Source organism: Herpailurus yagouaroundi, unplaced genomic scaffold (assembly GCF_014898765.1).
Source record: "Herpailurus yagouaroundi ecotype Mexico unplaced genomic scaffold, PumYag 187, whole genome shotgun sequence".
NCBI classification, from domain to species: domain Eukaryota; kingdom Metazoa; phylum Chordata; class Mammalia; order Carnivora; family Felidae; genus Herpailurus; species Herpailurus yagouaroundi.
In genome coordinates this window covers 31,311,229-31,335,328 of record NW_024412418.1, presented here as the reverse complement: position 1 = coordinate 31,335,328, position 24,100 = coordinate 31,311,229, and the positions used below count along the sequence as shown (strand labels likewise).

Below are 24,100 nucleotides of genomic sequence, written 5' to 3'. Positions count from 1 at the left end.
TGGCTCTCCTCCGTGCCCCCACATTTATATGTTGAAGTCGTAACCCCCACAACCTCAATACGTTAATTGTATTTGGAGATGGGGTCTTAACAAAGGTAATTCAGTTAAAATGAGGCTTTTCGGGGTCTCTAATCCAACATGACCGGTGTCCTTATAAGAGGAAGAAATTAGGACACAGACATGCACACAGAGAGGGCCATGTGATGACGGAGAAGGCGGCCACTTACAAGCCAGGAGAGAGGCCTCCGAAACTAACTCTGCTGACCCCTTAATCTCAGACTACCAGCCACCGGAAGTGTGAAAATGTAATTTCCATTGTTTGAGCCACTGGTCCATGGTTCTTTGTTACGGAAGCCCTAGCCGACTAATACATATACCAAAGGGTAGGAATGGAGGGGGTTACTCTAGAGACGTAGAGAAGTCAGAATCCAGGAGGCCTGGGGAGTGAGGCAAGGGAGGGGGGAGGGGGAGGGGGAGGGCAAAGCCAAGGAAGACAAGATTCTAACTCTGTCTCCAGGGCGGCTGGCTGGGTGGTGGGGGTAGTAACCGTGAGTTGTGGTAGAGGAACAGATCATCCTGTCCGGTGCTCATTTTCACATGTTGTGTGCCTTACCCCTCTGTAAGCCTGGAGGTCTCTAGCGTAGGGGACTTCCTAGCCAAGGCCAAGGTGCTATATTGCTCTTAAAGCCTGTGCAGGTTAAAGGGGACTTGATGTAGTTAATTCAGTTTATCCCCGGTGTTATTAATCGTTGGACTGACGTCGATGGGATCTCACACACCTCTGGCCAGAAGCTGACAGATGAAAAATAAATCGCCCTGTGCTCCCTTCCCCCGAGAATGTAAAATGTGGAATAGTTCCACCCTCAGGTCATTTTGGTGGAACTCGGTGGCCGAATCACCCCCCCCCGCAAGAGTCTCTGGACAAATAAAACATCTACATTTTCTCTTTGAAAGTGGGATGGGGCACAACCTCTGCCAGCCCTTGTTTTTCTCTCTGAGCCCTTCTGTTAATGCCAAGCAAATAGAGAAAATGATGAGAGGTAATTGCATCCGAAGCATCAAAAAACCAGTAAATAGATAATGAAGTCAGTGCGGGGCTTTGTCCATGACGGTGCATAAGCAACCCTGAACACGTGCTCTTTTTAACGGAAGCCTTCTTGGGACTTGGTGTGTAGAAAAACCATGGTTTAGTCTAGCTTTTCCTTTGCTTTCATTTCCTCCAAATAATTCAGAATTGCACGGTGGTGGGAGAAATGCGGCGGTTGTTAGAAGCGGAGGCCCGAGAAAATACGCACACTCAGGCCGCTGAGAACATGCTGAGGAAGCACAGGGATATTTTTAATTGGCTGCATTTCATTGGTGAGGCTGGCGATTTGACGTAGGAGAGATTTTTAAGAAAATTGCTAAGCCCTAGGGAATTGTCCCAGAATCAAAGAAAATCATCCTGCTGTTGTTTGTAACACGGAAGCAAACTCCACATTTTGTTGCCATTTCTGGGTTTTTCACAAAATGGGCAAAATTGCAAAGCCCATGATAGGACAAAAGGACCGACTCTTCAGCAGTTTTATTAGTTTTGATTTTCCTTCCAGAATTTGCTCTCATGTTGTCTTGCTTCCTCTGGAACCCCGTTTCCTTCTCTGTCAGTAACGAGAAAGAAGCTCAGTGGACAGATTCTGGAAGCCTGCTTTCCTTTGCCTCTTGTTCCTCCTCCTCACGCCTTCCCCAGTTGGGATCAAGATTCATTACATCGTTTGCAGCGCGTTTTTAGAAACACCTCTCTATTTTTTGAAAATCTCCCTCCATTCGAAAGAAAAGATCCAGAGACACGCCAGGTGCCGCTAAAACATTTATTTATTGCCTCCCCCGCCCTGGGTGTCAGAAATAACAGCGCATTTGTTACAGGCTAAACTTGTAATACTTTTCTTCCGAAGGTGTCTTCTAACTTTGGGTAAAGACTACGATCGCTTCTGAAGAGAAATACTGCCCGATCCCCAGCGAGAGGATGTTCGGGGGAGGGTTGCCGCCTGGCAGGATCACGTGGCAAATGCTGGAGGCCCACGGAAGTATGTCACCCTCTTCACTCTTTCTTCTCCACTTGATGTGTTAGGCCTCCAAACCCAATACCCGTAGGGCCAAAATTTTTGGCATAGCAAACTGAACGAGAGGGAGGAAAGGGGGGAGAGAATGGGTTGGTTAGACCGTGTTTGCACTTCCTTGCTCCTAGACACAGTCCTTTCATCTGTGAGAGATGTCCTTGTGATCACTGTATTCATAAGTTCACTTTTAAGCATATCGAGCTGCATTTATTTTAGATCTGATCGAAATTGTTCATACTTTGGGGCACTTGGGTCTAAGTGTTCACAGACGTTTTCTCACTTGAGTCAACACGATCGGGGCCATGATTGCCTGCCCAGGCTCATCCCCTCCTGCCTTTGCCTCCCTCCCGATACTGCAGGCACACGGAACCACTCGTGGACCCTGGAATGCCCCCACCAAAACCCACATTCATCCTTCAAGACCCACAGGGGGCTTGTCTTCTAAGAAGCCTTCCCTAACACCCCAAGCTGGTCACTTGCCTCTCTATGTGCTACTACCGGAGTTTTTTTTTCACATGGTGATGCAATTATGCTATTATTTGTCTACGTGTTCATCTCTCTGCTGGCCGCGGCAACATTTTAGCGTTTTGGGGCCTGTGAATGCGGAGGACCCTCTGTGTCCTCCACTGGCGGGAGGAGGCACCCCCTCTTGGATAGGGCGTTCGTTTGCATTCTGTCTCACCGAGGGGGCAAAGTTTGGGCACCTTGCAGTCTTGATCAGTAATGTCCTCCCTCTTGACTTCTCCCGTTGCTCCCCCTCCATTCCAACACAGACACCTGGAGACCTTGAGACACCATCATCACGTGAAAGGGTGGGAGGACCCCACTGAGAAACGATAGGCCTAGGGGAGGCTCCGAGGTGGAGAACACATTGCCTTGGCCCTGATTCATCCCTTCCTTTTCATCGCATCAGAGAAGAGCTAACCCCTACTGCCTTTCCACAAGACAAAGGGATCGTGGGGGCATCTGGGAGCAGAACTGTGAGGACCAGAAGGAAAATCAGTTGTCAGTTCTGTCCCTGCGATCACTAGGTGATAATGCAGGGTTAGAAACAAATGTTGGGAAGGAAGGAGGGAGAGAGGCAAGACGTGAGGGAGGAAGGAGGGAAGGAGAGAGAAGGGAGGAAAGAGAGGAGGGAAGGAAGGAAGGAAATAGATATGTGTCGATAAACTAAGGAGAGGTCAAACTCTCTGAACTAATAAACTATTCATTTAATCTCATGAACTAAACAGAGTTCATCCTTCCCCAGTCGCCCCTAACCACCATTCAGGTAGACAGAGGGTATTTGGATTTTCAGAAGGGAATGTGATACTGTTTTTCCAGGCCCGTGGCCTCTTCTGAGTCAGGACACTGTTTTCTCCTCGTCCTCTCTGCCCCCAGGCGCCCAGCTGCCCTGAACCACTGAGTATCTTCAAGCATCCGGTCCCCCCACATGCTCCAACGGAGAGGACCAGAGCTGGGTCGGGGGGGGGGGGGGGGGGGAGATTTCTTCCCCTTAGGTGGCTTTGCTCCCCATCCTGAGAGCCCAGACTCTGCTCAGGCTGAGCAGCCATGCCTCCTGGCAGACATGAGCCTCTTGGCTGGACACAGCTTACCCTCCAAGGACCCTCCTTGGGAAAAACATCTCCAGAGAGTCCCCAGAACTGCTCACCTTTGCAGTAAAGTTCCCCATCTTTGTCAGTGACGTTCGTGGACTCTAGACTCTTCCCACAGATGGCGCAGCGAAAACAGGTCTTGTGCCAAGGCTGAGGGGCGCAGGAGAGCAGAAGAGTTACATTAGCGGGGTGGGCTGGGCAGCATATTCTGTGTCCATGTTAAATCCCCTGACCAGCAGCGTATAAGGGAGTGCCACTGTCTAAACCGTTCGCGTATGTAGTAGGCCCCAGACCAGTTTTCCCGGGGATTTGGAGAAAATGAGATGCTATGGAATTGGCCAGCAAGTCTCAGAACCCCTAAAAATAAATTTACCGGAACTATTACCGTATGTATTCCTTCAGAACAGACTAGAAAAGGGCTTCCCCCTTCTAAAAGATCGAGGAATAAAGTGGGGGCCGTGGGTAACATTTACATTGAATATAAAGTTAAAGAAGACGAGAAGAAATGAGGCGATTAGCCAGGTAATTCAATTTCGCTTGAACTCTGTGTCTTTCTGCCAGAAGAGAGTTGCGTGGCTTGGATCATTGGAAGACGGCCTTCTTCTGCACACCTGTACGTCCACCAGGCATGGCCTAGGCGTTCTCCATCTTCAAGTGGCCAGTCTTGGGGGTGGAGAATGCCCCCATATTTGAAGTCAGACCCTCCCCGTGGCCCTTCTTTCCACCCACCCCGTTCCGCTTTAGTATAAACAGTTTTGGTTTTTTTTTCCCCTTCCGTTGGGCCCCAACCCTTTGGTGAATACCCTGAAACCGGAACTTGCAGAGCAAGTGTGCATAACGGTCTCGGACATTGGATGACTCCTCCGATTGCCAAGACGCTTGTGAACAAGGATGCTCCTTGCTGCTATGAGGTGTCTGCTCTATCCGCCGGTGGTGATGCCAGTGGCAGATGGAGTGACGCAGTGGTGATGGGCTCACAGGGCTCATAGCTTTCTGGAAGCATTGTGGACACTGCAGGGCAAGGGGCTTGTGCACTTTGTATCTCCAGCGCTTCCAGCCGGGTGCCTGTCACCTAGTGGCCTTAGGCCTGTTGCATCGCATTTCACCAGCTCTAGATTTCCAGGGCTCTGCACAGTGACACTCACAGCCAGGAAAGCGGGTGAGGGCGGGTGGCTCCTAACGCGGCTCCTGGGAGCAAAGGAGAACGAAGGGCCCGGCTCCCACCCGCTCACAGTTCCTACTTTCCTCTCTTAGCCCTCCCGACCCGTGTGGTGCAGATGAGCAAGCCCCACTTGGCTCACATGGCTGTCCTTACCTTGCCACCTCCCATCACCTTCTCAGCAGCATAGACTGACTTGCCGCATCGAGGGCACTTCTCAGACTCTCCGAACTTCGCAGTGAACTTGGAAGGGTTGCTGGTGGTGGCTGAGCGTGCCGGCTTTGGGGACCTGGTCGACACAGACAAATGGATGAAACCCATAGAGCTTGCTGGAAAAGAGTACTTTAAGCGAGTTACTAAACTTGTCTGTGCCTCAGACTCCTCATCTGGGAAATGGGGCTCATCATGGTGCCTTCCTCAGGGTTGCCGAGACGGTTTAATGAGGGGACCTGAGTAAAGCGCTTAGAAGTCTGTGTGTCTCCTGGCATTTACCGAGGACTAACAAACCTAGTTCTTTTTAAAAAAAAATTTTTTTTTTAACGTTTATTTATTTTTGAGACAGGGAGAGACAGCATGAATGGGGGAGGGTCAGAGAGAGAGGGAGACACAGAATGTGAAACAGGCTCCAGGCTCTGAGCTGTCAGCACAGAGCCCAATGCGGGGCTCGAACTCACGGACCGCGAGATCATGACCTGAGCCTAAGTCAGATGCTTAACCGACTGAGCCACCCAGGTGCCCCAAACAAACCTAGTTCTAATGGGCTTAGATCTTTCCTTTCTGTGGTAAAACACTTAGCTAGTGTTCCATGTGTGTTCGCTTGTGTTGTTGTGTTATTATTGCTGCTAGCGTTTACATTTTTCTATACCGTCTTGGAGCCCACTGGTCTGCTTCATGGAGTGAGTTGTGGAAACATTCTAGAGCAAGATGGGATCTTGACAATTGATAGCAAACAAACCATGGTCCAATAAACTGATGCAGTCCCTGTCACAGGTCAGGTTGCCATCCTGCACCCAAAGGTCACCTGTCCCCGGGTGAGCATCGTCCAAGATGGAAGCACAGTAAACCACCCCTTGATTCTGTATCTGTTGGCACTTCCTTGTGCGTTTATCACTGGTGTCTTGCCGTAACCTCTAGGTTAGGCAGGGCTAGTCGGAAGAGAGCGAGGGCATGAGGGGCAACTGCCCAAGGTTAGGCAACTCGTAATCAGAGCTGGGGTGAAACCCAGGTGTGCGGATTCTTGTTTCTCTCGGTGCAGTGTTACAACCAAACCCTAGCGGAGGAGAGTGAGCTTTGGGCAATGTGTGGCAGAGAATGCGGTTGGTGTCCTCTTGCCTCATTAAATGGTGTCCAGTTGGGATTAAGTGATCAGAAACATGTAAGCGACGACTCCTACATTCCTACGTTTTCCCAGGCTCCACCACGGGCTATAGAAGGGGCCAGATGGCTCTTCAGATGGTCTAACTGCTGCTCTCTGGGGGAGGCCCTCCACGGGCCACTGCCTCAGTGGGGCTAGGCCTTTCTGTCTAGTCCCACTGCAGAGCTGAGTCCGGACACCAGCTGGCCAGACCCCCGCTACCTGCGGGTGGCTGTCAGTCTGCACTCAGTTCCAGGGAGGAACTCAGCGCGAGCAGCAAGACAGTAGAACAGCCTGGTAGATGGAGGTTGTGCAGGGTGATATCCCAGCTTCCTCTGATAGCGTTGAGGGGGAAACCTCAGCGCTGCATTGTCAACAGGCAACTAGGGAGACCCACAGAACAGTCATAATTGATTGTTTACTCCTGAGGCACAGAGCCCTCCCTGCAGACCCACCCGCCCTGTGATGTGGGTATTAGTCATCTTACAACCCTAAGGGAAGAACTGAGTGACAAGGACGCAGAGAATGGCCATTGCTTCCCTGCCATATTTATGTGATTTACACAGAAACGCTCCAAGGGGAAGAAAAGGGACTCCGTGCAGTTTAGCAAAGGGCAAACAATGGAACATCTGTACTTTCTGGGTTTTCTCTTGACATGCAGACCAAGAGCCATGGTGTAAAAGTAATTGCCCTTTAGAAAGGCAGATAATTTGAAGAGCGTCTTGGGAGAGATGACACATTGTTAAAACTTGGTCAGAGTATTCTTATTGTCAGCCAGTCAACAATAGAGTCCATTCTCCCACTTCCAGAAAACGTTGCTATGGGAACAAAATGAACTGTCCTGATAGCTAGGGCTCTACTGGGCTGGGAGAAGCGGTGGTGACTCACTGTTGGAACTGGAGGCCCAGATGTTCGCCCGTGTCCGTGCTGAGGCAGCCGGCGCCTTGTCCGTACCCGATCCCCTTGGGGCCATACCTGCGCCCGTAGCAGATCTTACAGTAGATCTCCGACTCGTGAGCTGCGACTGTGGTGCTGTCGAGAGCCTTCCTGCAGGCCACTGCCGAGGAAGGGACAGTCAGGGGCTTGGGGCCGAGGCTCCTCCCCCTTTCCCCGAAGCCCTAATGCCATGCTCAGGGCCAAGAGCCCCAGCAAGAGGGGCCCTCTGGCCGAAAGCACAACTTTGATCCCTGAGCGGAGCACCTTGAGCCATGGATTCCAAAGCAGCCCTGATTTCACAGGTGAGGAAACTGGGGAACAGAGAAGGGACATAATTCGTTCAGTGGAACCCAGCTAGAAAGAAGGGGAGGCCAGGATCGGAAGCAGGTGTGTGGTCTTGGGCTAGTTAAGAATATTGTTCCCGAATCCAAACAACCTGAATTCCCGAGTGGCTAACCTCACGTGACATCAGGGAAGCGCGTGTGTATGCTTGTGGGGTGAGGAGGGGATAAGGCACTGAGGCAGGGGACGAATTTATTTTATTTTCTTGGTAATACCAGAATCGGGACTGGGCAGTTTCTGTACTTACCGTGGCCTTTGAAGAGCACTCTGATATTCAAGGAGACAACTACCACTGAGGCTAACTTTTGATCCAGGTCTGGAAGCAGGAGGCGGTGTAGAGGTAGACCTGTCTCACAGACCCTGAGGCTTTAACTGGAGGAAATCCCCAGTCACTGTGTATTACCTAGTATAAAGTGTCCCCCGGAACATGAAGTATATAAGGCAAGCCCCCATTTTTCCCAAAAAGAAGATAGATACATTACAATAAGTGAGTGTGGGTTTTTTGTTTTTTTTTTTTTTTTTGCCAATTTGAAAAAAGAAAAAAAACTTTTAAGGATGTAAATGAAAGTGTTAACTACCTACTTATAATATTTAATTTAATAATAGAGATCAGTAATGCATTGATTTGGAGAGGTGACTTTTTTCTCATCTCACACAAACTCAGGGACAAAAAATTTCACCGTCAGCACCTCCCTATCACCAGGGTTTTCCTCAGGCAGCGACTCCGCTCTCCAAGACTTACCACTTCTGTGTGCGTCTTTGAGGTCTGGTGGTACCTGAGTAGGAGGCTGTCCCCTGGAATTTGTATCTCAACCAGGAGTTCCTATTAGCATAGCATTTGGGCGACTTTAAAAAAATATGTAGGATTTCCCCCGCTTGATAACTTGCTGTGTTGCTCTGTAAAGGTTGATCCTTAAAGGTTGTTTATGGTGGTTCTCACTGCTTATAACAGTGACGTCGTAGCCCCAAGAAAAATAAGACACGTGCATTCAATTTATTTGCCTCCTTGTTTTTGTTTTTGTTCAAGTGACCTTTATAAGCAATCGACCATCGAATGAAGTTGTTTCAGGGTAATATGCTTTCCTCAAATAGTATTTTACTTAAAAACATCATATAATTGAATATGAGAGTGGGGGAAGACAAGGTGGTAGATGAGGGGTTGGTGGTTGGGTGGGTGGGAAAAGAAAAATAAGTAAAAAAATTAAACAATTCAACGTTGTGTGTGTTAAAAACTATCTGTAAAAAAAAAAAAAAAAAAAAAGTTGAGAGCCTGTCCTATAGTGTAAGATACTTTATAAGGCTTTGAACACAGGGCAAATCCTTTTTGTGAGGAATAATTTTTGGAGAAAAATACCTTCTATTTGGGCATATAATATATACACATGTCTCCACTCTTCTTGTTGCTATCAGCTTCTAGCCTCCAGAAAAACGTCTCAAATATCCATTGATGTTCTAGACTCTGAGTTCCTTGAGGGCAACACTTTAATTTTTACTATCCTCAGAACATGGTATGGGGCCTAGCCTGAAGTGAGTCCTCATTAAACATTTGTTGAATGAATGAATGGATGAGTAAGTGAATGAAGGCACGCACGCACGGGTCAATGATGGTCAGTGACTTGTCCACGATTAGACAGCAGTTAAGTTGCAGAGCCATGACTGGCCTCAGGTCCTCTCACCCCTGCTCCATTTCTTATCCCCATCCCTCCAGGGCTGTGTTACTCCCCGTCATGCCTGGGCCCTTTCTATCGCCACTCCCTGGCTTCTGACCAGCTTTCACACACAGGCAGAGTCGAGCTGTGTTGGCCACTGCTGCGGCCACTCACCACCGTGTATGTTATGTGTTCTGAGTGCAAAACGCACACCGATTTCAAACACTTAGTACACACAAAAAAGAATGTAAAGTATCCCATTAACAATTTATGTATTGATTACATGTAGAAATACGATTTTAGGCACATTAGGTTAAATGAAATGTTTTAAAATTAATTTCACTTCTTTATACCTTTCTAGAAATATGCCTACTAGAAAAGCTATATTTATATCTGTGGCTTACATTATATTTCTTTTGGACAGCCCTGATAAGGAGGATTAAGATTTGTCTAGGAGTTTGGAGAACACTGGCCAGGGGACAAGCTAAGGTAGGCTCTGTCTTTTTGAAGCCTATTTACAACAACTACAGGTTGGCCTGTAGACAAGCAAGTTCGGGGATGGAAATCTAGAAAAGCATGCTCCTCTGCGGGACCCTACTGTCCACTCCTACGGAAACATGTACTGCTCGGACCCTCAGCCCACCCATGAGTTCAAAGGGTTAAAAGGGACACACCAGCAAATGCTCAAATCCCTTCTACCGTGGCTCCATTGAACAGGGCATCTGCCTGCTACCTAAGGACAACAAGACACCCCGACCATGGAAAGCTTCCCTACCACGTCCTGTTCTCACTCAGACATTGAAGTCGATCAGAGGAGAATAGAGGCCTGATCAAGGACCCCGGTTTCCATCTTGTGACAGCCTGTGTGGTGGGTACTGTCATCTCCATTTTATGGATGGGGGAATTGAGGCTCGCAAAGGTGAAATCACTTGCCCAAGTTCACGCAGTTAGTCCACGGCAGAGCCCAAACTGAAACCCTAGTCATTTTTAGTCTAATTCTAGTATCTTTCCATTATTCCCAATGCCTGCTCTTTTTAAAAGCACTGGCTTTTTTTTTTTTTTTTTTTTTTTTGAGCAAAAGCCAGAAGGCTATGGAAGGAACTCTTGAACAATGACTTCTAGATGATTGTAATAATGATGATGAATCTGATGGATGTGTAGGATGACTTAAAAATAATTACCCATCACTAGAGCCCAAAGCTTATTAGTAAGTCCAGCAACCCACTCACTCAGAGCCATGCTTCTCCCTGCTCTTCGATGACATTTCTGTTTGCCATGGAAGGTGAGAGATAACGGAAACTGTGGCAGCAGATAAAACATTACTATTTTCGGCAGCTTAAGGATGAAGTGCCTTCATGCTTTAACAGATGGAGCCCGATCCTTGCAGTTCCATTTGAAACAGTTCGGGGCAGTGTGACACCTTGTGGCCACTGGGCTAAATCATGGGGGCGGTGTGGGGGAACATGTGGGGAGGGAGTCTGCCAAATGTCTAGCAAAACTAGCCCTTAAGCCAGACCTACTGGAGGGAGGCAAGGAAGGTAAGCGGGTCAAAAGAGACTGTTCTCCTAGAACTGGACGGGCCATTGGAAACTCTAGAATGAAGTCATGTTGAAGGGACCGGACTGGGGGTCTGAAGGTACGGGTTCTACTCCTGGTTCCACTGTGGGTTCTTGTGACCCAGGCTTAGAGACGAGAAATGGTGTGTCCAAAGTCACGGGTCAGGCAAAGCCAGACTCCCAGAGGGACCCCAGGGTTTGTATTCCCCCAGCTGTGACACTGTGCATCTGTGTCCAGCAGGTGATGCTAAAGGTTCCCTTTGTGACACTACTGGTGTCCATGCCCCAAACTCTTCCTGTTTGGACTATTACAGAATGGGCAGATGTTGTCCCTCACCTGACACAGGTTCTTTCTTAGGAAAGACCAGTTGCAGCTGGCTTCAGTAATACTGGCCAGTGGGAACAACACAGAGCCAATGCATCCGGGCTCCAGATAAGCGATGGCTTCCTTTCTTTGCTAAGTCACACTTTGCAAATGTTGCCACTGGGTCAAGGTTCTTGCCACAATGGCAGCAGTAGGCCAGCTTGTTCTGACTTTGGCAAGAACTGGGCAAGTTGTTGGCGAGAGGGTCCTCAGGAGAACACCATCCCTTTAGGTGGGGCCCCAGGGTGGTATTTCTATAAGTTCCCAGGGGATGCTGTTGCTGCTGGTCCCGGGACCAGACCCTGAGGACCACCTTTATGCAGCATCTGTGGCTAAATGTGAGCTTTGAAATGCCCTCCGGACGCTGAGGGGCCCCCATGGTGTTCACCCAACTCACTGCAGTGGAAGCAGGTCTTGTGGAAACTCCTTCCATTGCACTGGATTTCTTCCGCGTGGTAGACCGTCTTTTCGCAGGCACCACATTTCGCTCCTCCGCCCCAGTTCGGCATCTCGAAGACCTTCTGACCAAGGTCAAGTCTAACAGGATCTAAAACAAATACCCTAAATGTTGGCAAACTCAGGAGTGAACAAATGCCCCGTAGTACCGTGTTCTCAAGGCCAGGAGCCAGCTCCGGTGTGTTTGGTGGTTCATTCATCCATTCATTCATTCATCCATCCACACATTCATTCAGCAAATAGTCACTTGTGTGCACATCACTGAATAAGCTCAGACACTCAGATGGCCCTGAGCAAGTCACTTTACTGCTTTAAGACTCAGTTTCCTCTTCTGTTAAATTTCAGTAGCACCTGCCCCTAGGGTTCTTGGAAGGGATAGATGAGCTAATTTTACGTACATAAGATTATATACAAATATTAAGTATGATTGTTTCATCTAAGGTTTTAAATACGATTCCATCAGTCGTGGGAATAATCTATGAAAATGGTGTTATCTTCTTATTTAGCTCAGTGCTTCTCGAATCACGTCAGCTTTTGCTACTGTGCGGACGCTGGTTTGGTAGATGTGGGAGAAGCAGGCAGTTCTGTATTTCTAATAGTCTCCAGGCAGTGCCGATGCTATCAGTAAGGACCATGCCTTGGGCAGCAAAAGCCTTAGCTAATCTTTTTTTTTTTTTTTTTTTAAGTTTTTAAAACAACTTTAATGTTTATTTATTTTTGAGAGAGAGAGAGAGAGAGAGCACAAGCAAGGGAGGGGCAGAGAGAGAGGGAGACACAGAGTCTGAAGCAGGCTCCAGGCTCTGAGCTGTCTGCACAGAGCCCCACGCGGGGCTTGAACCCACGAACTGTGAGATCATGACCTGAGCTGAATTCAGTGGCTTAACCGACTGAGCCACCCAGGCGCCCCAAGCCATAGCCAATCTCGCCGGTAAAAATCCATGATCTATAAAATGTCCCATTCAGATTTATCCCTCCTATCTCTTAGACCCAAGCAGTAAGCTATGGTGGCCCTATACTAGCTCAGTGGTCTGGGAACCTGCCTTCTGCTTTCAAGGCTAGCACACCTGGCCATGTGCAGGGAGACGAATTGCACAGCTTCTCTCACATCTGCCTTCCCACCTACACTATGGAGAGAGTCACTCTTTCCCCTCGCTGCCTCGCAGTGTTGTTTGGAGACCCGAATGACACGATGTGCAGGAAGGTGGATGGCAGAACTCACAGTGCCAGGTGTGATCACAGGAGCCAAGCGATGATGCTGCTGCATGTCCTCCCACACCCTTCCAGGATGTTCTGCCGCAAACAGTGGCTGAGAGTCCCAGCCCCGGGCCATCACTGTCTCCTTCCTATGGCATTTGTGTAAGAAACACCAGACAAGTAGCGGCATCTAAAGACAACTTTCCCTTTCTTTCTGTGTCTGTGTGTAAGTATGAATCCAGTTTTCAGTTTCCCCAGAGCAGAACTAATGTCAGCCATCAGTAGTGAAATTTCTGAGATCCGGCCAGCTCCAGGGGGCCAAATTTCCACTGAGATCCTAAGATCCTTGGTTTCTAAGAAGACGGGTATGCCATCTTGTCACTGACACCAAGCACTATCAGCCCATTCCGAGTGGCTGCCTCTGACCTTCTCTTTCCCTTCTGGGAAGCCAGTCACCTTCTTATAATAGTTGGCGATTAACACTAAGTTCTCCTTGGTCAACTGGTCTGGACTGTGCCTTCCAGCCTCATAACAAAGACAGGTTTTGCTAAGAAACAGAAGGTAAATAGCAAACAGACCACTGAACCTGATACCAGGACCAAAGGGAACATCTCTACCTAATTGTCCCTGTAAACAGCTTTCCCACTTAAAAAATAGCGTGAGGTTAGCCAGGAGCACCCAATCCTTCCTCTCATAGAAGCAGGCAGTTCTTTTTATTCAGTAAATTTACAAAATGCACTTAAAACATTTTTTTTAAAGGAAACGTAGGGGCACCTAGATGGCTCAGTCGTCTGAAGGTCCGACTCTTGATTTTGGCTCGGATCATGATCCCAGGGGCATGGGATTGAGCCCTGCATCGGGCTCGACGCTGAGCATGAAGACTGCTTAAGATTCTCTCTCCCTTCCCCTCTCTCCTGCTCGTGCTTTCTCTAAATATAAAACAAAAAATTTTTTTAAGGAAACATTTAGTGCTTCTATTTCTGTATTTCAGGTTGTTTAGTATAGAGGAAGGAATAATGCATTTTGAAATGAAAGGCTTGGGATCAAGTCTGCATTCATTCACTCATGCATTTACTATCTACCTACCTGTCATGTGTCAAGCACTGTATTAGGTACGTGGTGAAGGATCAAGGGGAGGAAAACTTATAAGAACAAGTAATTTGTGTTGCCTGTAATGAGAAGTCCACATTCTAGTGAGGAAGAGAAGCAGGAACCAGATACTGGGTACCAGAGAAAAGTCTTACAAGAGTACCATGCAAACTCAAGGGAGAGTATGGCTACCCAAAGTTAGACTAGGGATGAAACCAAGTGAGTCGCTGGAGGATCACAGATGTCACATCCAAATGGGTGAATAAGAGTTCTCCAGAGAGCAAAAAGGGAGAAGGACATTTCAGGCAGAGTAAAGAATACACAGGGCATGTCTTAATATCCCCTGAAAGAACCCAAAATTGTTTATTTTTGACTTTTTAAAAATGTTTAGGTCTCTAGAGTTGGAATAGATTTTTAAGAGTGACCAACCTCCTCATTTACAAACAAGGTAAGACAAAAGAAGGAAAACGTTTGGGAGATTTTCTTAGCCAATTTCTTTTTCTAAGATCCATCCTTCTCTGACTAAAGATGATACATTCTCTGGGAAAGAGTAGAATCACATAATTTTGATCATGTTCATTTTGATCCTGGGTTGTAACATAATATAAAATAGAAGAGAAATGTCATATATATCCAGGAATAAGACAGTGACACTTGCGAAATTAATGAGATGGAAATTTTCAATGAAAACAACCCTAGGTCACATTTCTTATTTCAGATCTTTGGTGGAGATCTAATTGGCGTGTCTTGCGAGTTAATGGTAGACAGAGATGCCCCCTGGGAAGATGTGTGCCTATGCACTCGGCAGTTGCCTCCACATGATTCTTCTCAAAGTGAGGATAAGATTACAGATAATACCTTCTTCACAAGGTAATGGATCCTAGCACAGGTTATTTCTTAAGTGATCATAAATATCTGACGTACGTATATTAGGACTTGAAACCCAGAATAGAAATCCGTAGGCGTTTTATTAAACAGGTGCCGAGTTCCATTTTTAAAATTGGAAATGTAGCTACGAAGGCTAAACACAGAAGACGTCTCTGATTTCTTCTTCCAATGCTCCAAGGCCAAAAGGCAGAGCATGTTGTAAAGCATCCTGAATTGGAAGACACAGGTTCTAATCTTGACCTTGTCACCTTGAACTTGGGTGAAATATGATGGAATTTAAAGCAGTATTGAGGAGCTATTCTAAGGCAAGTCCTTGTCTTCCCCCCTCCCCCCTTTATTTCAGGTTATTCGAGTAGCACGCATCTGCTAATTAAGTCACTGTGATTTGAAAGCACATTTAAGTCCTGGCTCAAGTACATAACCTTTACGGCCTCCGGCATTGCTTTGGAATTCCTGTGTCTCAACACTCCTCTAGCCAGGCCCAGAATGTGAGTTTATGCTGGCAAGATACCAAGGGATGGGCCATTTGTTTATCAGCGTTGCCTGGCACAGGCAAGGGTCATTGAAGGTAGGATGCCAAATATAGGTTCGCCCATCACTCAGCCCCATTTGCCACCTGGGTCACAGTCTCCATCACATCACCTGGCATTACTCCCCGGGCCAGTCCTGGAGATGGCCGTGTTGTCACTGATGAAGTCGAGGGTCATGATTGAAATGGGGGACAGTTTGGGGTTTCTGAAGAGGATAGAGAACGTGAGCTTTGCTACATCGGTTAGGGGGAGGGTGAACTCCAGACTTTTGGATACCCAGTTCCCAGTGAGAGACTACCTGTGTCGATTTCTTCACGAATAATGCTGTGGAAACAGTTATACTGGGAACGTGCGATAGTGGGTACTGGGAAAAGCATTGGATCAGATGCAAGAAGCCAGAGTTCTAGTTCCGCCTTGCCTCTTCAGAGCTGTGTGATCTGGGAAAACCAGTGAAGCTCTCTGAACTTCAGTATCCTCTCTCTAAAATGGGCATAATGTCTCATCTGTTCCACTATTGCTGGGAGGATTGTGGCAGTTGAGGTACATCGTATCACTTTGTAAACTGTGGAGTATTATAAAATGTGCAAACTAATTAGATCTGCAATAACTCTAGATTGTCACATATCAATCTGACCCTTCAGAAGAATAACGATGCTGTGTATTTGGGCACCTCCTTCCACTGTTTGGTGCTTATCAAGCTTATCAACTATGGAGCTGAAAGGTGACACCTTAGGGTAAATGGGTGGGGGAGGCAAAATGGACACTCAGTGACTCAGTTTCTTCTTTGTAGGCATCCCTTAAAGAATGTGGGAGGGAATCTTAGGCCACGACTTTGAGCGGACTGTTAGTGACGATGCCATTTTCAGCTCAGTGTTGGTTCATGTGGTCATCCTATTAGATGCCTGATTCTCCATGGTGAGTCAAATTGTCTACACTGGCTGAGGCCAAGATTTTGTATCATAGGAGCGTATGTCCAGAATGTAAGGGATAATCATTACCAACATAATAATGTTATTATTGAAGCTAAAGTGTGTGGAGTCCCTTTGGCCCGGCTCTGTGGTGTGTATCATTCCATGCCCATAGCCACCCTTCAAGGTAGGCACTATTAAAAAAGGTACCTTTTGTAACTTTGGGCGAAATGGAGTCTTAGGGAAATTACACTACCCAAGGTCACATGGCTACATTGGAATTTAGGGCTCTGACTCCAAAGCTGTGTTCTTATATTAACATTAGCTACTCTTTATTGTTTACTCTGTGTCAGTTGCTTTATACGTACTATCTTTAGAACAGCCACCCCACAGAGCAAATGGTTTTATGTCCACTTTGCAGATGAGGAAACTGAGACTCAGAGAACTCGAGTGACTTGTCTGGGATCCCACAGCTAATAAGTGGCAGAGCTGTGGTTCAAACCCGAGTGAAGCTCGTTCTATATCCCAGGTCTCTGCCTATAACATGCTAGAGAGGGGACAAGGGTCAGCATCTCCATTAACCAAACTTCCCAGTTGATGGGAACTGGGACCTGGTTGACCCCATTGTCTCCCCATGGGACAGAGAGTACTCATGGGTGGAAATAGCAGGGAGCCTGAATTTAACTCAGTAAGTAAAAGCCTCTCTAAGAGTCATTGCCATTCAGGCACAGAAAGAGCTCCTTTGGAGCTCGAGAGTTCCCTCTCACTATTGACTTTAGCTCAGCTGGGGATGGTTGTTCACATGACTGCGATGTTGTGAAGTCCCTTCAAGGACCCTTCAAGCCCTGAGACAGGTAGAGGGATCTGAACAGTGACTGGAGCCTCACCTCGCAGAAAGCTTGCCCAGTGGCATCTGCTCTCAAACACTGCCTCTTCTCTACTCTTCTAATCCAGGGAAGAGAAGTGATGTAGCATGGTGGAAGACCACGAGCTTTGGAAAGAACCAGCCAGGGTTCAAAAAACCCTCTGTGTTGGACCTTGGGCAGAATGCTCAAAATCGCGAGCCCAGTGTTCTCGTGCGTGTAAAGACAGATGAGAAGGGTTGTCTTCAAAGGTTTCCAGGTTAGATAAGATCACCATGATAGCTAAGGTACTGGGTATACAAATGCGTAATACATGGCAGGTGTCTAATAAGTTTAGGGGCTCTCCTTATTGCTACTGTTATTATTTTATCTTTAGCTTCTAAGTCCCATTGTCTTAAGACAAGCAGATCTTTCCTTGCTTCTTCCCCGTGGCCCCTTTGGCTCAGACTGTGAACCAGCTCTATTTCTCAGCCTTTGGACTATGCTGCACCCAGGAGCAGATGCAGCCAGGCCAAGGAGAGAGCTCCCTGGGGGGAACAGGGGGCCTGGTGCCAGCGATGGCATGTCAGGCAGAGTCCTAAGCCTGTGCCCCAGGACAGCTGCTTCCTCACTTTGGCAGCCCTGGTGCCTAACACCAGCTGACCTCACTGGCGATGTGGACAAGGAAGCAGCAAGCCCAAGCGGAGTCCCTGGGGCCCAGGGAAACCATGCCCTTGAACTCGCCCGTGTAGGATACTCAAGGTCAGTGGCTTCCTCCCAGGCTTCGGAACAGAGGAATGAAGTCCCCTACCCGGAGGCCCTTTCACCAAGCCTGGGAAGCCTAGGTTGCTTATTCCCAGCACAGAAATAACCCCGAGCGTTGGCTCTCATCCCTTTAAAACTTACGGTAGACATGCTTGCCCGTTAAACTGCGGCCGGAACACCGGGGTTACGTTATACCTTTCCTGAAATTCTCTCTGAAGTGTGGCCGAATTTTACTTTTAGAAACTGACTCTGTTCCATTTTGGCCTTTATAACGTGTTCGTAAAGACCGTGTTGCACCCTGGTTTATATCCCGGCCCTGCCACGTTCTAGCCACATGACCCTGAGCCACATGACTTTCCTTCTTTGAACTTTCTTCCATTTCTTCCTCTGAAGAATGACTTCTCACAGGACTTTTGTGACAGTCAAATAAGTGAATATTGATCCACGCCCGCACCGGGCAGCAACCAACCAACAGACGCATGCTCGAGCCTTTCCCACGATGAGGTCTATACCCCGCGGCCCTCACAATCATTGTGTCCCCTCCCACTTTTCTTCACTGTGCTAACTGCGGCTTTTCACATCTGAAGCCATCACATTTCTCCTTGGCCGTGAAGCCCAACCCTGGCTACAGTATTCCCAGACATCTGAGCAGTGCGCTTATAATTGGAAGCCCGCCTGCCTCAGGAGTTGTGTTTCCTGTGTATTAGATTCCCTGTCTGTGTCCTTCCTCTTATAAAGCAAACTAATCATCATCTAACTCCTGGGCACCTTGTTATCCACTCTGACCTCTGGACTTTTATCATCACACTTGTACTTAGCAGGAAATCCTCCTGCAGCCTGCCGGGTTTGGCCCTGTGCCTTTTCTCAAAGGCCCCGCATATTTGGACCGTTTTATTCAGCTTTACAAAGTACTTCCTATGCTTTATATCATTTGATTCTAACAAATCCCTTTGGGATAGGTGGCCTTAGCTTAATTTTATTGTTCGGAAAATGGAAACTCAGAGAAGTTAAAGTGATGTCCAGAGCTGGCTTTTGAACGGTCTCAATGACAGATGCTGTTTTCTCCTATTTCCTTGTTCAGATTCCCAGGATTTCTGAGTTTGTGTTCTCCCAGGGTTCTGTCTCTCCCGCTTTCAAGAGAATGGTGACTATTTGCCTGCCGAGTGACGCTGCTCACTCTTTCCTTCTCTTTCTCTCTGTATCTGGCTCTGTTTCTCTAGCTGTCCCCTGCCCCTGCCCCTGCCCCCTGGTCTCCCTCCCGTATCTCTAATGGATGGCTCGTGTGCCTGAGCTGTGGAGCACCTGTCTGCCTGGCCAGCAAGAGCACCAGACCCTGGGGCTAAATTGCACTCTGTGCCAACAGCCGGGCTCATTTTAATGACTGACTTGTTCAGAAAGGAACCAAAGCCAAGCCAGAAGACTCCCTTACATCTTCCGGGTCATAAAACCATCTTACACACTTTGTGATGAGTTGGATGTACCCAGCGTTGACATTTCGGTCCCAAAAGTAAACTGAGGAGACAGGCTCTCCTGATTTCCCTGCATCAGTGCTGCCTCTTCCCCCAACCCCAGCCTCAACACACAAGACGGTCAATACAAGCTCATTGAATTGCTTTGAATTGTACCGCAGAAAGACAGAGTTCCTCAGACCTGTCACCCATCTCCTCCTTCTCGGAGATGTCACTGCCCCAGCTCAGGGATGGGAACAGAAATTAAGAGTGGCAACTTTGATCTTTGGACAGCATCTCCACTCAGACCATTGCTTAAAACCACTTCCCATTATCGGGGCACTTGGATGGCACAGTTGGTTAAATGTCTGACTTCAGCTCAGGTCATGATCTTGTGGTTCACGAGTTCGAGCCCTGCGTCGGGCTCTGTGCTGACAGCTCGGGGCCTGGAGCCTGCTTCAGATTCTGTGTCTCCCTCTCTCCCTGCCCCTCCCCCTGCTCACGCTCTGTCTCTGTCTCTCTCTCTCTCTCTCAAAAATGAATAAACTTAAGAAAAAAAAAACACAACACTTCTCATTCTCTGTCACACTCATGCCTGTCATTCAAATCCTTAACTAAAACCTGGAGGAAACACTGGGAGTCACCCCTCACCCTCCGCGGGGAACATCCTCCTATTCAACAGAGCTTTTGATGTGTTTCTCAGTGTAGCAATGTCTTTTTTGGGGTCCTGTTTTGATTAATTTTAAATTATTAGAAGCAAACCTGTTGCTGAACGTCCTTGGGACATGAAATCTGTTTTAAACCAGCAAACTTCATTGAGCATTTCCCACGTGTGGGGCAGGGTATGGTGAACTATAGAGATCTCAGTCATTTGCCCGCACCTTCTGAATAGCACAGTTCCTCGTGTTCTGAGCATTGGAAGGCTGGCTTCTGCTGTATTGTATCTATAACAACCACTTTGTAACTGTGAAGCACTTTACAGTTAGAAAAATATCACCACGTCCACTCTGAGGCTCACAGAGGAGACCAGGGCCCTGAGGTCAGGAAGTTTTCCACAGTCACACATCCAGTCCTTATGTCATAGTTCCAGGACTGGGTTGGTGTCTTTTGACTAAGACGACAGGAAGCATTCCACCGTGGAAATAGTTTTATGCCAAATATAGTCCCTTACTCATTTCTCTGTGAGGCACCCTTGAACCCCCAAATACTAATCCCACTTTTAGAAATTTTTTTAAACCACTGCTGGGTCCACACCAGAATCGCGCATAGCTTGAGCCTCCTACACAGAAGCAGAATGGACACCGGTCACTGGGACATGAAACGCACTCATACTCTATGGACCCTTCATAGTCCCAACCAGCCACCAAGCCAGGCCACCCCCAGCCCAAACGTCTGCTTTGCTCCACGTACCTGCCTGCGTGGTCTCTGTCGGCTCAACTGAGTAAGGGGGGCTCTCGTCCTCTTTAAATACGTGGAGGCCGTCCCTAGCATTGGCCTGCAGAGGGAAGGGCGGGAGGGAGGCCGAGGGGAGAGGGTGAATGAGACATGAGTAACACAACTGCTATCAGAGGCTGAAAATAGCCTGTGACCAAAGCCCCGAGTTTTGTTCCCCCCACACCAGCCGTGAGGCCCTTAGAGAACAATATTGCACAGGTTCTGTTTTAATTGCCAATTGCCTGTGGCACTAAAGGATCGATCTGCGGAGCGTAGATTTCTGATCAAGTGGTTGGAACAGGAATAGGAGCAAAGAAGGATTTTATATCTGAAATCATTTTTCCAAGCTCCTACTCCCCTGTCCTTCCTGGAAATCAATGCAAGGTACCTGCAAATGAATCATGAGCCATATCTGGGAGCCCTCTGGAACTCTGAGATGCAGGTCACGACACTCGTGAAGAGAACTCACAGCTAAAAATAAGAGTGATGGGTGCATGAAATGATACTTAGATAATCTCTACAAAGAAGCTTGGGGGCGGGGGGAAAGGTCAGCTAATCACCAGGGTTCTGGCACTCCATGGCCCGCCATCCTATGAAGAAAAGTTTTCTCTCAATAGTTTTGAAATACTGTGTTCATCATCTTTTTCTACTTAAGAATTTAATATGGCAGCATGTCTTATTTACGGCAAATCTTGATAAGCCTCTATGAAACCACATTTTCTTTGGAGGCCTAGTTTCTCTTTGCCTAATATGTACATATTTTTGGCTTTGATCAAGCACCAAGGACACATATGAATTATAGAATTTGATAGGTGACAAGAAGTTCAGAGATTTAATAGACTAATTCTTCACGTTGTCCCCGAGGAAATTGAGGCACCTAACTTGCTCAGGCCAGGTTCCAGGCAGGTGAGCAGGTTCTGGAGTGAAATTCAGGTCATCCGTTTCTCAGACAAAGGCACTTTCCCCCTAGTGTTGACCTGGAGGTTGAGGACAACAGGAAGGAAGCATACGAAATCCAAACAGGAAGCATATGAAATCCAGCCTTTCAAATCAGCCATTTTAGCCCTTTGGTTACATGCCCACAAAGCAATTGGTTGAGTGATTAAATATTTCATGGTAAAGAAGATTGGGGTAATTTCGTAAATATGGCCACGGCACAACCTCATATAGGATGTCCTCAATCTATATTTCGATGCAAAAGTATTCATCGGATAAATGGGGAAGGGGCAAGTACTTTAGAATGTTAAAGTTAGAAGGAACTTTAGAAGTCTTCTAAGATAGCAGCTTGGAAACATTTGTGGGGTTTTTTTTTGTTTTTGCTTTTGTTTTTAGAATAATAACACTTTTCAGGGCACCTGGGTGGCTCAGTCAGTTCAATGTTGGACTCGCAGTTTTGGGTTCTGGTCATGATCTCATGGTTTCATGAGTTCGAGCCCTGTGTCCAGCTCTGCACTGACAGTGTGGAGACTGCTTGAGATTCTCTCTCTCCCTCTCTCTCTGCCCCTTCCCTGCTTGCATTGTCTCTGTCTCTCTCAAAATAAATAAACTTTAAAAAATACTTCTTTCTATAGATAATCTTAAATGAAACATCAATACATAAAACAGATAAAAGAAGAACTTCACAGCTTGAAACAAGTAGGTGGTCTTAGAATCTTGCTCATCACCTTTCCCTGAATTTCCCAATGTGGCTTCTAAAATACTTCTTTGGGACAGAATGTACAAGTCACAAGTGTGGTCCACCATATTCATTTTTTAGATACAGATATTAAGGTCCAAAGAAGGGATCTGACTTGCTCAAGGGGAAATGCAGTGAATATAGTCGAATTATTTCCAGAGCCAGAAAATCTGTGGTTGAGTCAAATGCTTCTGACCCTTAAATAAAATATTTTTTAACTGTACAAATAACACAGGAATCCATTTTTATTGTGAAGACTAAACAAGATGGATGTATTTAGGGTAAAATGTAAAAGTGCCCCCCCCCCCCACAGCCATATTCTTTTTTCCAGAGTTAATAACTGACAATATTTTGAGTTTGACCCAATTTGAGTCATCTATTAAAAGGAGACTTTAGCCCATTCACATTTATTGTGATTTTGGATATATATGGATTTATTCCCTTTATCTTATTTTAAGTTTTATTTTTATAATGTTTTTTTTCTTGCCTTTTATTGAATTTAATAGTTTTCTTTGTGCTGTGTTTTTCTCTGATGATCTAGAAATGACACTCCCCCCTAATTTAAAAAACAAATACCACAATAATATATAATATTGTAACTATATATATATATATATAGAGAGAGAGAGAGAGAGAGAGAGAGGGAAACCTAGATCTAATGGGTAGCTCGAGTCCATTTTTTCCCAGAGGTGAGAAACTTCAAAGAACCTCAGCACACTTTGACTATCACCACCTTGCCCTCTTCCTTCACACTGGCCTTGTACTCACATGTCTGCCCACCACATCCCGTGTGTAAATCATTTGGGATTTTACTTCCAGGTTGTAATTAGTTTTGTTCATTATACATCAGTAGGTGTTCAAACTTAATTATAAATATTACTGCTTTCTTCATTCAACTACTCTTTCTTGCCTATTTTTTGTATTTTCCCTTTTTAATTCTGTGTGTGTGTGTGTGTGTGTGTGTGTGTGTGTGTGTGTGTGATAGAATGCATCCTTGATGAATTCATTGAGGAAATCTGTTGTAAATGAAGTAAATTCTCACATAATTGGAAAGCTCTTTGTAATAGATTGCTAGAACTGCTTTAACAAATACCCTACCCTGGAAGGCTTAAACAACAGAAATGTGTTGTTTCACAGTCCTGGAGGCTTGAAGTCCAAGATCAAGTCAGCAGGGTTGCTTTCTTCTGAGGTCTCTCTCTTTGGAGTGTAGATGGTCATACTCTCCACATGTTCACGTGGTCTTCCCCCATGCGTGTCTGAGTGTTCATCTCCTCTTCTTATAAGGACACCAGACATATTCGATTCGAGCCCACTCATGTAATCTCATTTTAGTTTTAGAGACTCTGCCTTCAAATACAGTCACATCCTAAGGTACTGGAGGTTGGGACTCCAATGTATGAATTTGGAGGAGACAGAATTCATCCCATAACAGTCTTTAGTTTGCCTTATACTTGAATGCTGGTTCAGCAATCTCTAGAGTTGTACTGAAAAATATAGTGGCCAATAGTCACATGAAATTATTCAATTGAAATTATTTAAAATTAACTAAAATTAAAAGTTGAGTTCCTCATCACAGTATCCATATATTCCAAGGGCTCAATACCCATATGTGGCTGATGCCTGTGCATTGGCAGCATAGATATCACATGTTTCCATCCTTGCAGAAGTTCTATTGGATAACAGTGCTCTAGACCTTCTACATCTGAAAAATGAAGCACATGTCTTTTGGATTCTACGAATAGATAATATTAAGCATGAGTTGGACTCGTAGCAGGTGCTCAGTCAATAGTAGCACAATGTTAACTCAGCAGTAAATGAAT

At 46.6% G+C, this 24,100-nt stretch overlaps 1 protein-coding gene and 1 long non-coding RNA gene across 2 annotated transcripts; one reads left to right on the top strand and one right to left on the bottom strand.

The window, feature by feature from the left end:
* Nucleotides 1-1,833: 1,833 nt before the first annotated feature.
* On the bottom strand, nt 1,834-20,682 carry CSRP3 (cysteine and glycine rich protein 3). The gene is made up of 6 exons (XM_040495652.1): nt 20,582-20,682; nt 11,449-11,598; nt 7,093-7,261; nt 5,007-5,139; nt 3,748-3,841; nt 1,834-2,154 (listed from the first exon to the last, which is right to left on the bottom strand). The coding sequence occupies exons 2-6, from the start codon at nt 11,558-11,560 to the stop codon at nt 2,078-2,080; spliced, it is 585 nt and encodes a 194-aa protein (XP_040351586.1). The 5' UTR covers nt 11,561-11,598; nt 20,582-20,682; the 3' UTR covers nt 1,834-2,077.
* LOC121043674 (uncharacterized) lies at nt 8,385-12,892 on the top strand. The gene is made up of 2 exons (XR_005796969.1): nt 8,385-9,999; nt 12,671-12,892. It is a non-coding gene; the product is annotated as an uncharacterized LOC121043674 (long non-coding RNA).
* Nucleotides 20,683-24,100: the final 3,418 nt, after the last annotated feature.

Bases quoted from the DNA above. Each gene is read 5' to 3' on its own strand.
- CSRP3 (XM_040495652.1), bottom strand. From the start codon at position 11,560: ATGCCGAACTGGGGCGGAGGAGCGAAATGTGGTGCCTGCGAAAAGACG. The intron at 7,262-11,448 runs GTGAGTTGGGTG...CTTCCTCGGCAG, and splicing joins CAAGACCTGCTTCCACTGCA to TGGCCTGCAGGAAGGCTCTC. The intron at 5,140-7,092 runs GTGAGTCACCAC...TGTGTCGACCAG, and splicing joins CTGGGCCTCCAGTTCCAACA to GTCCCCAAAGCCGGCACGCT.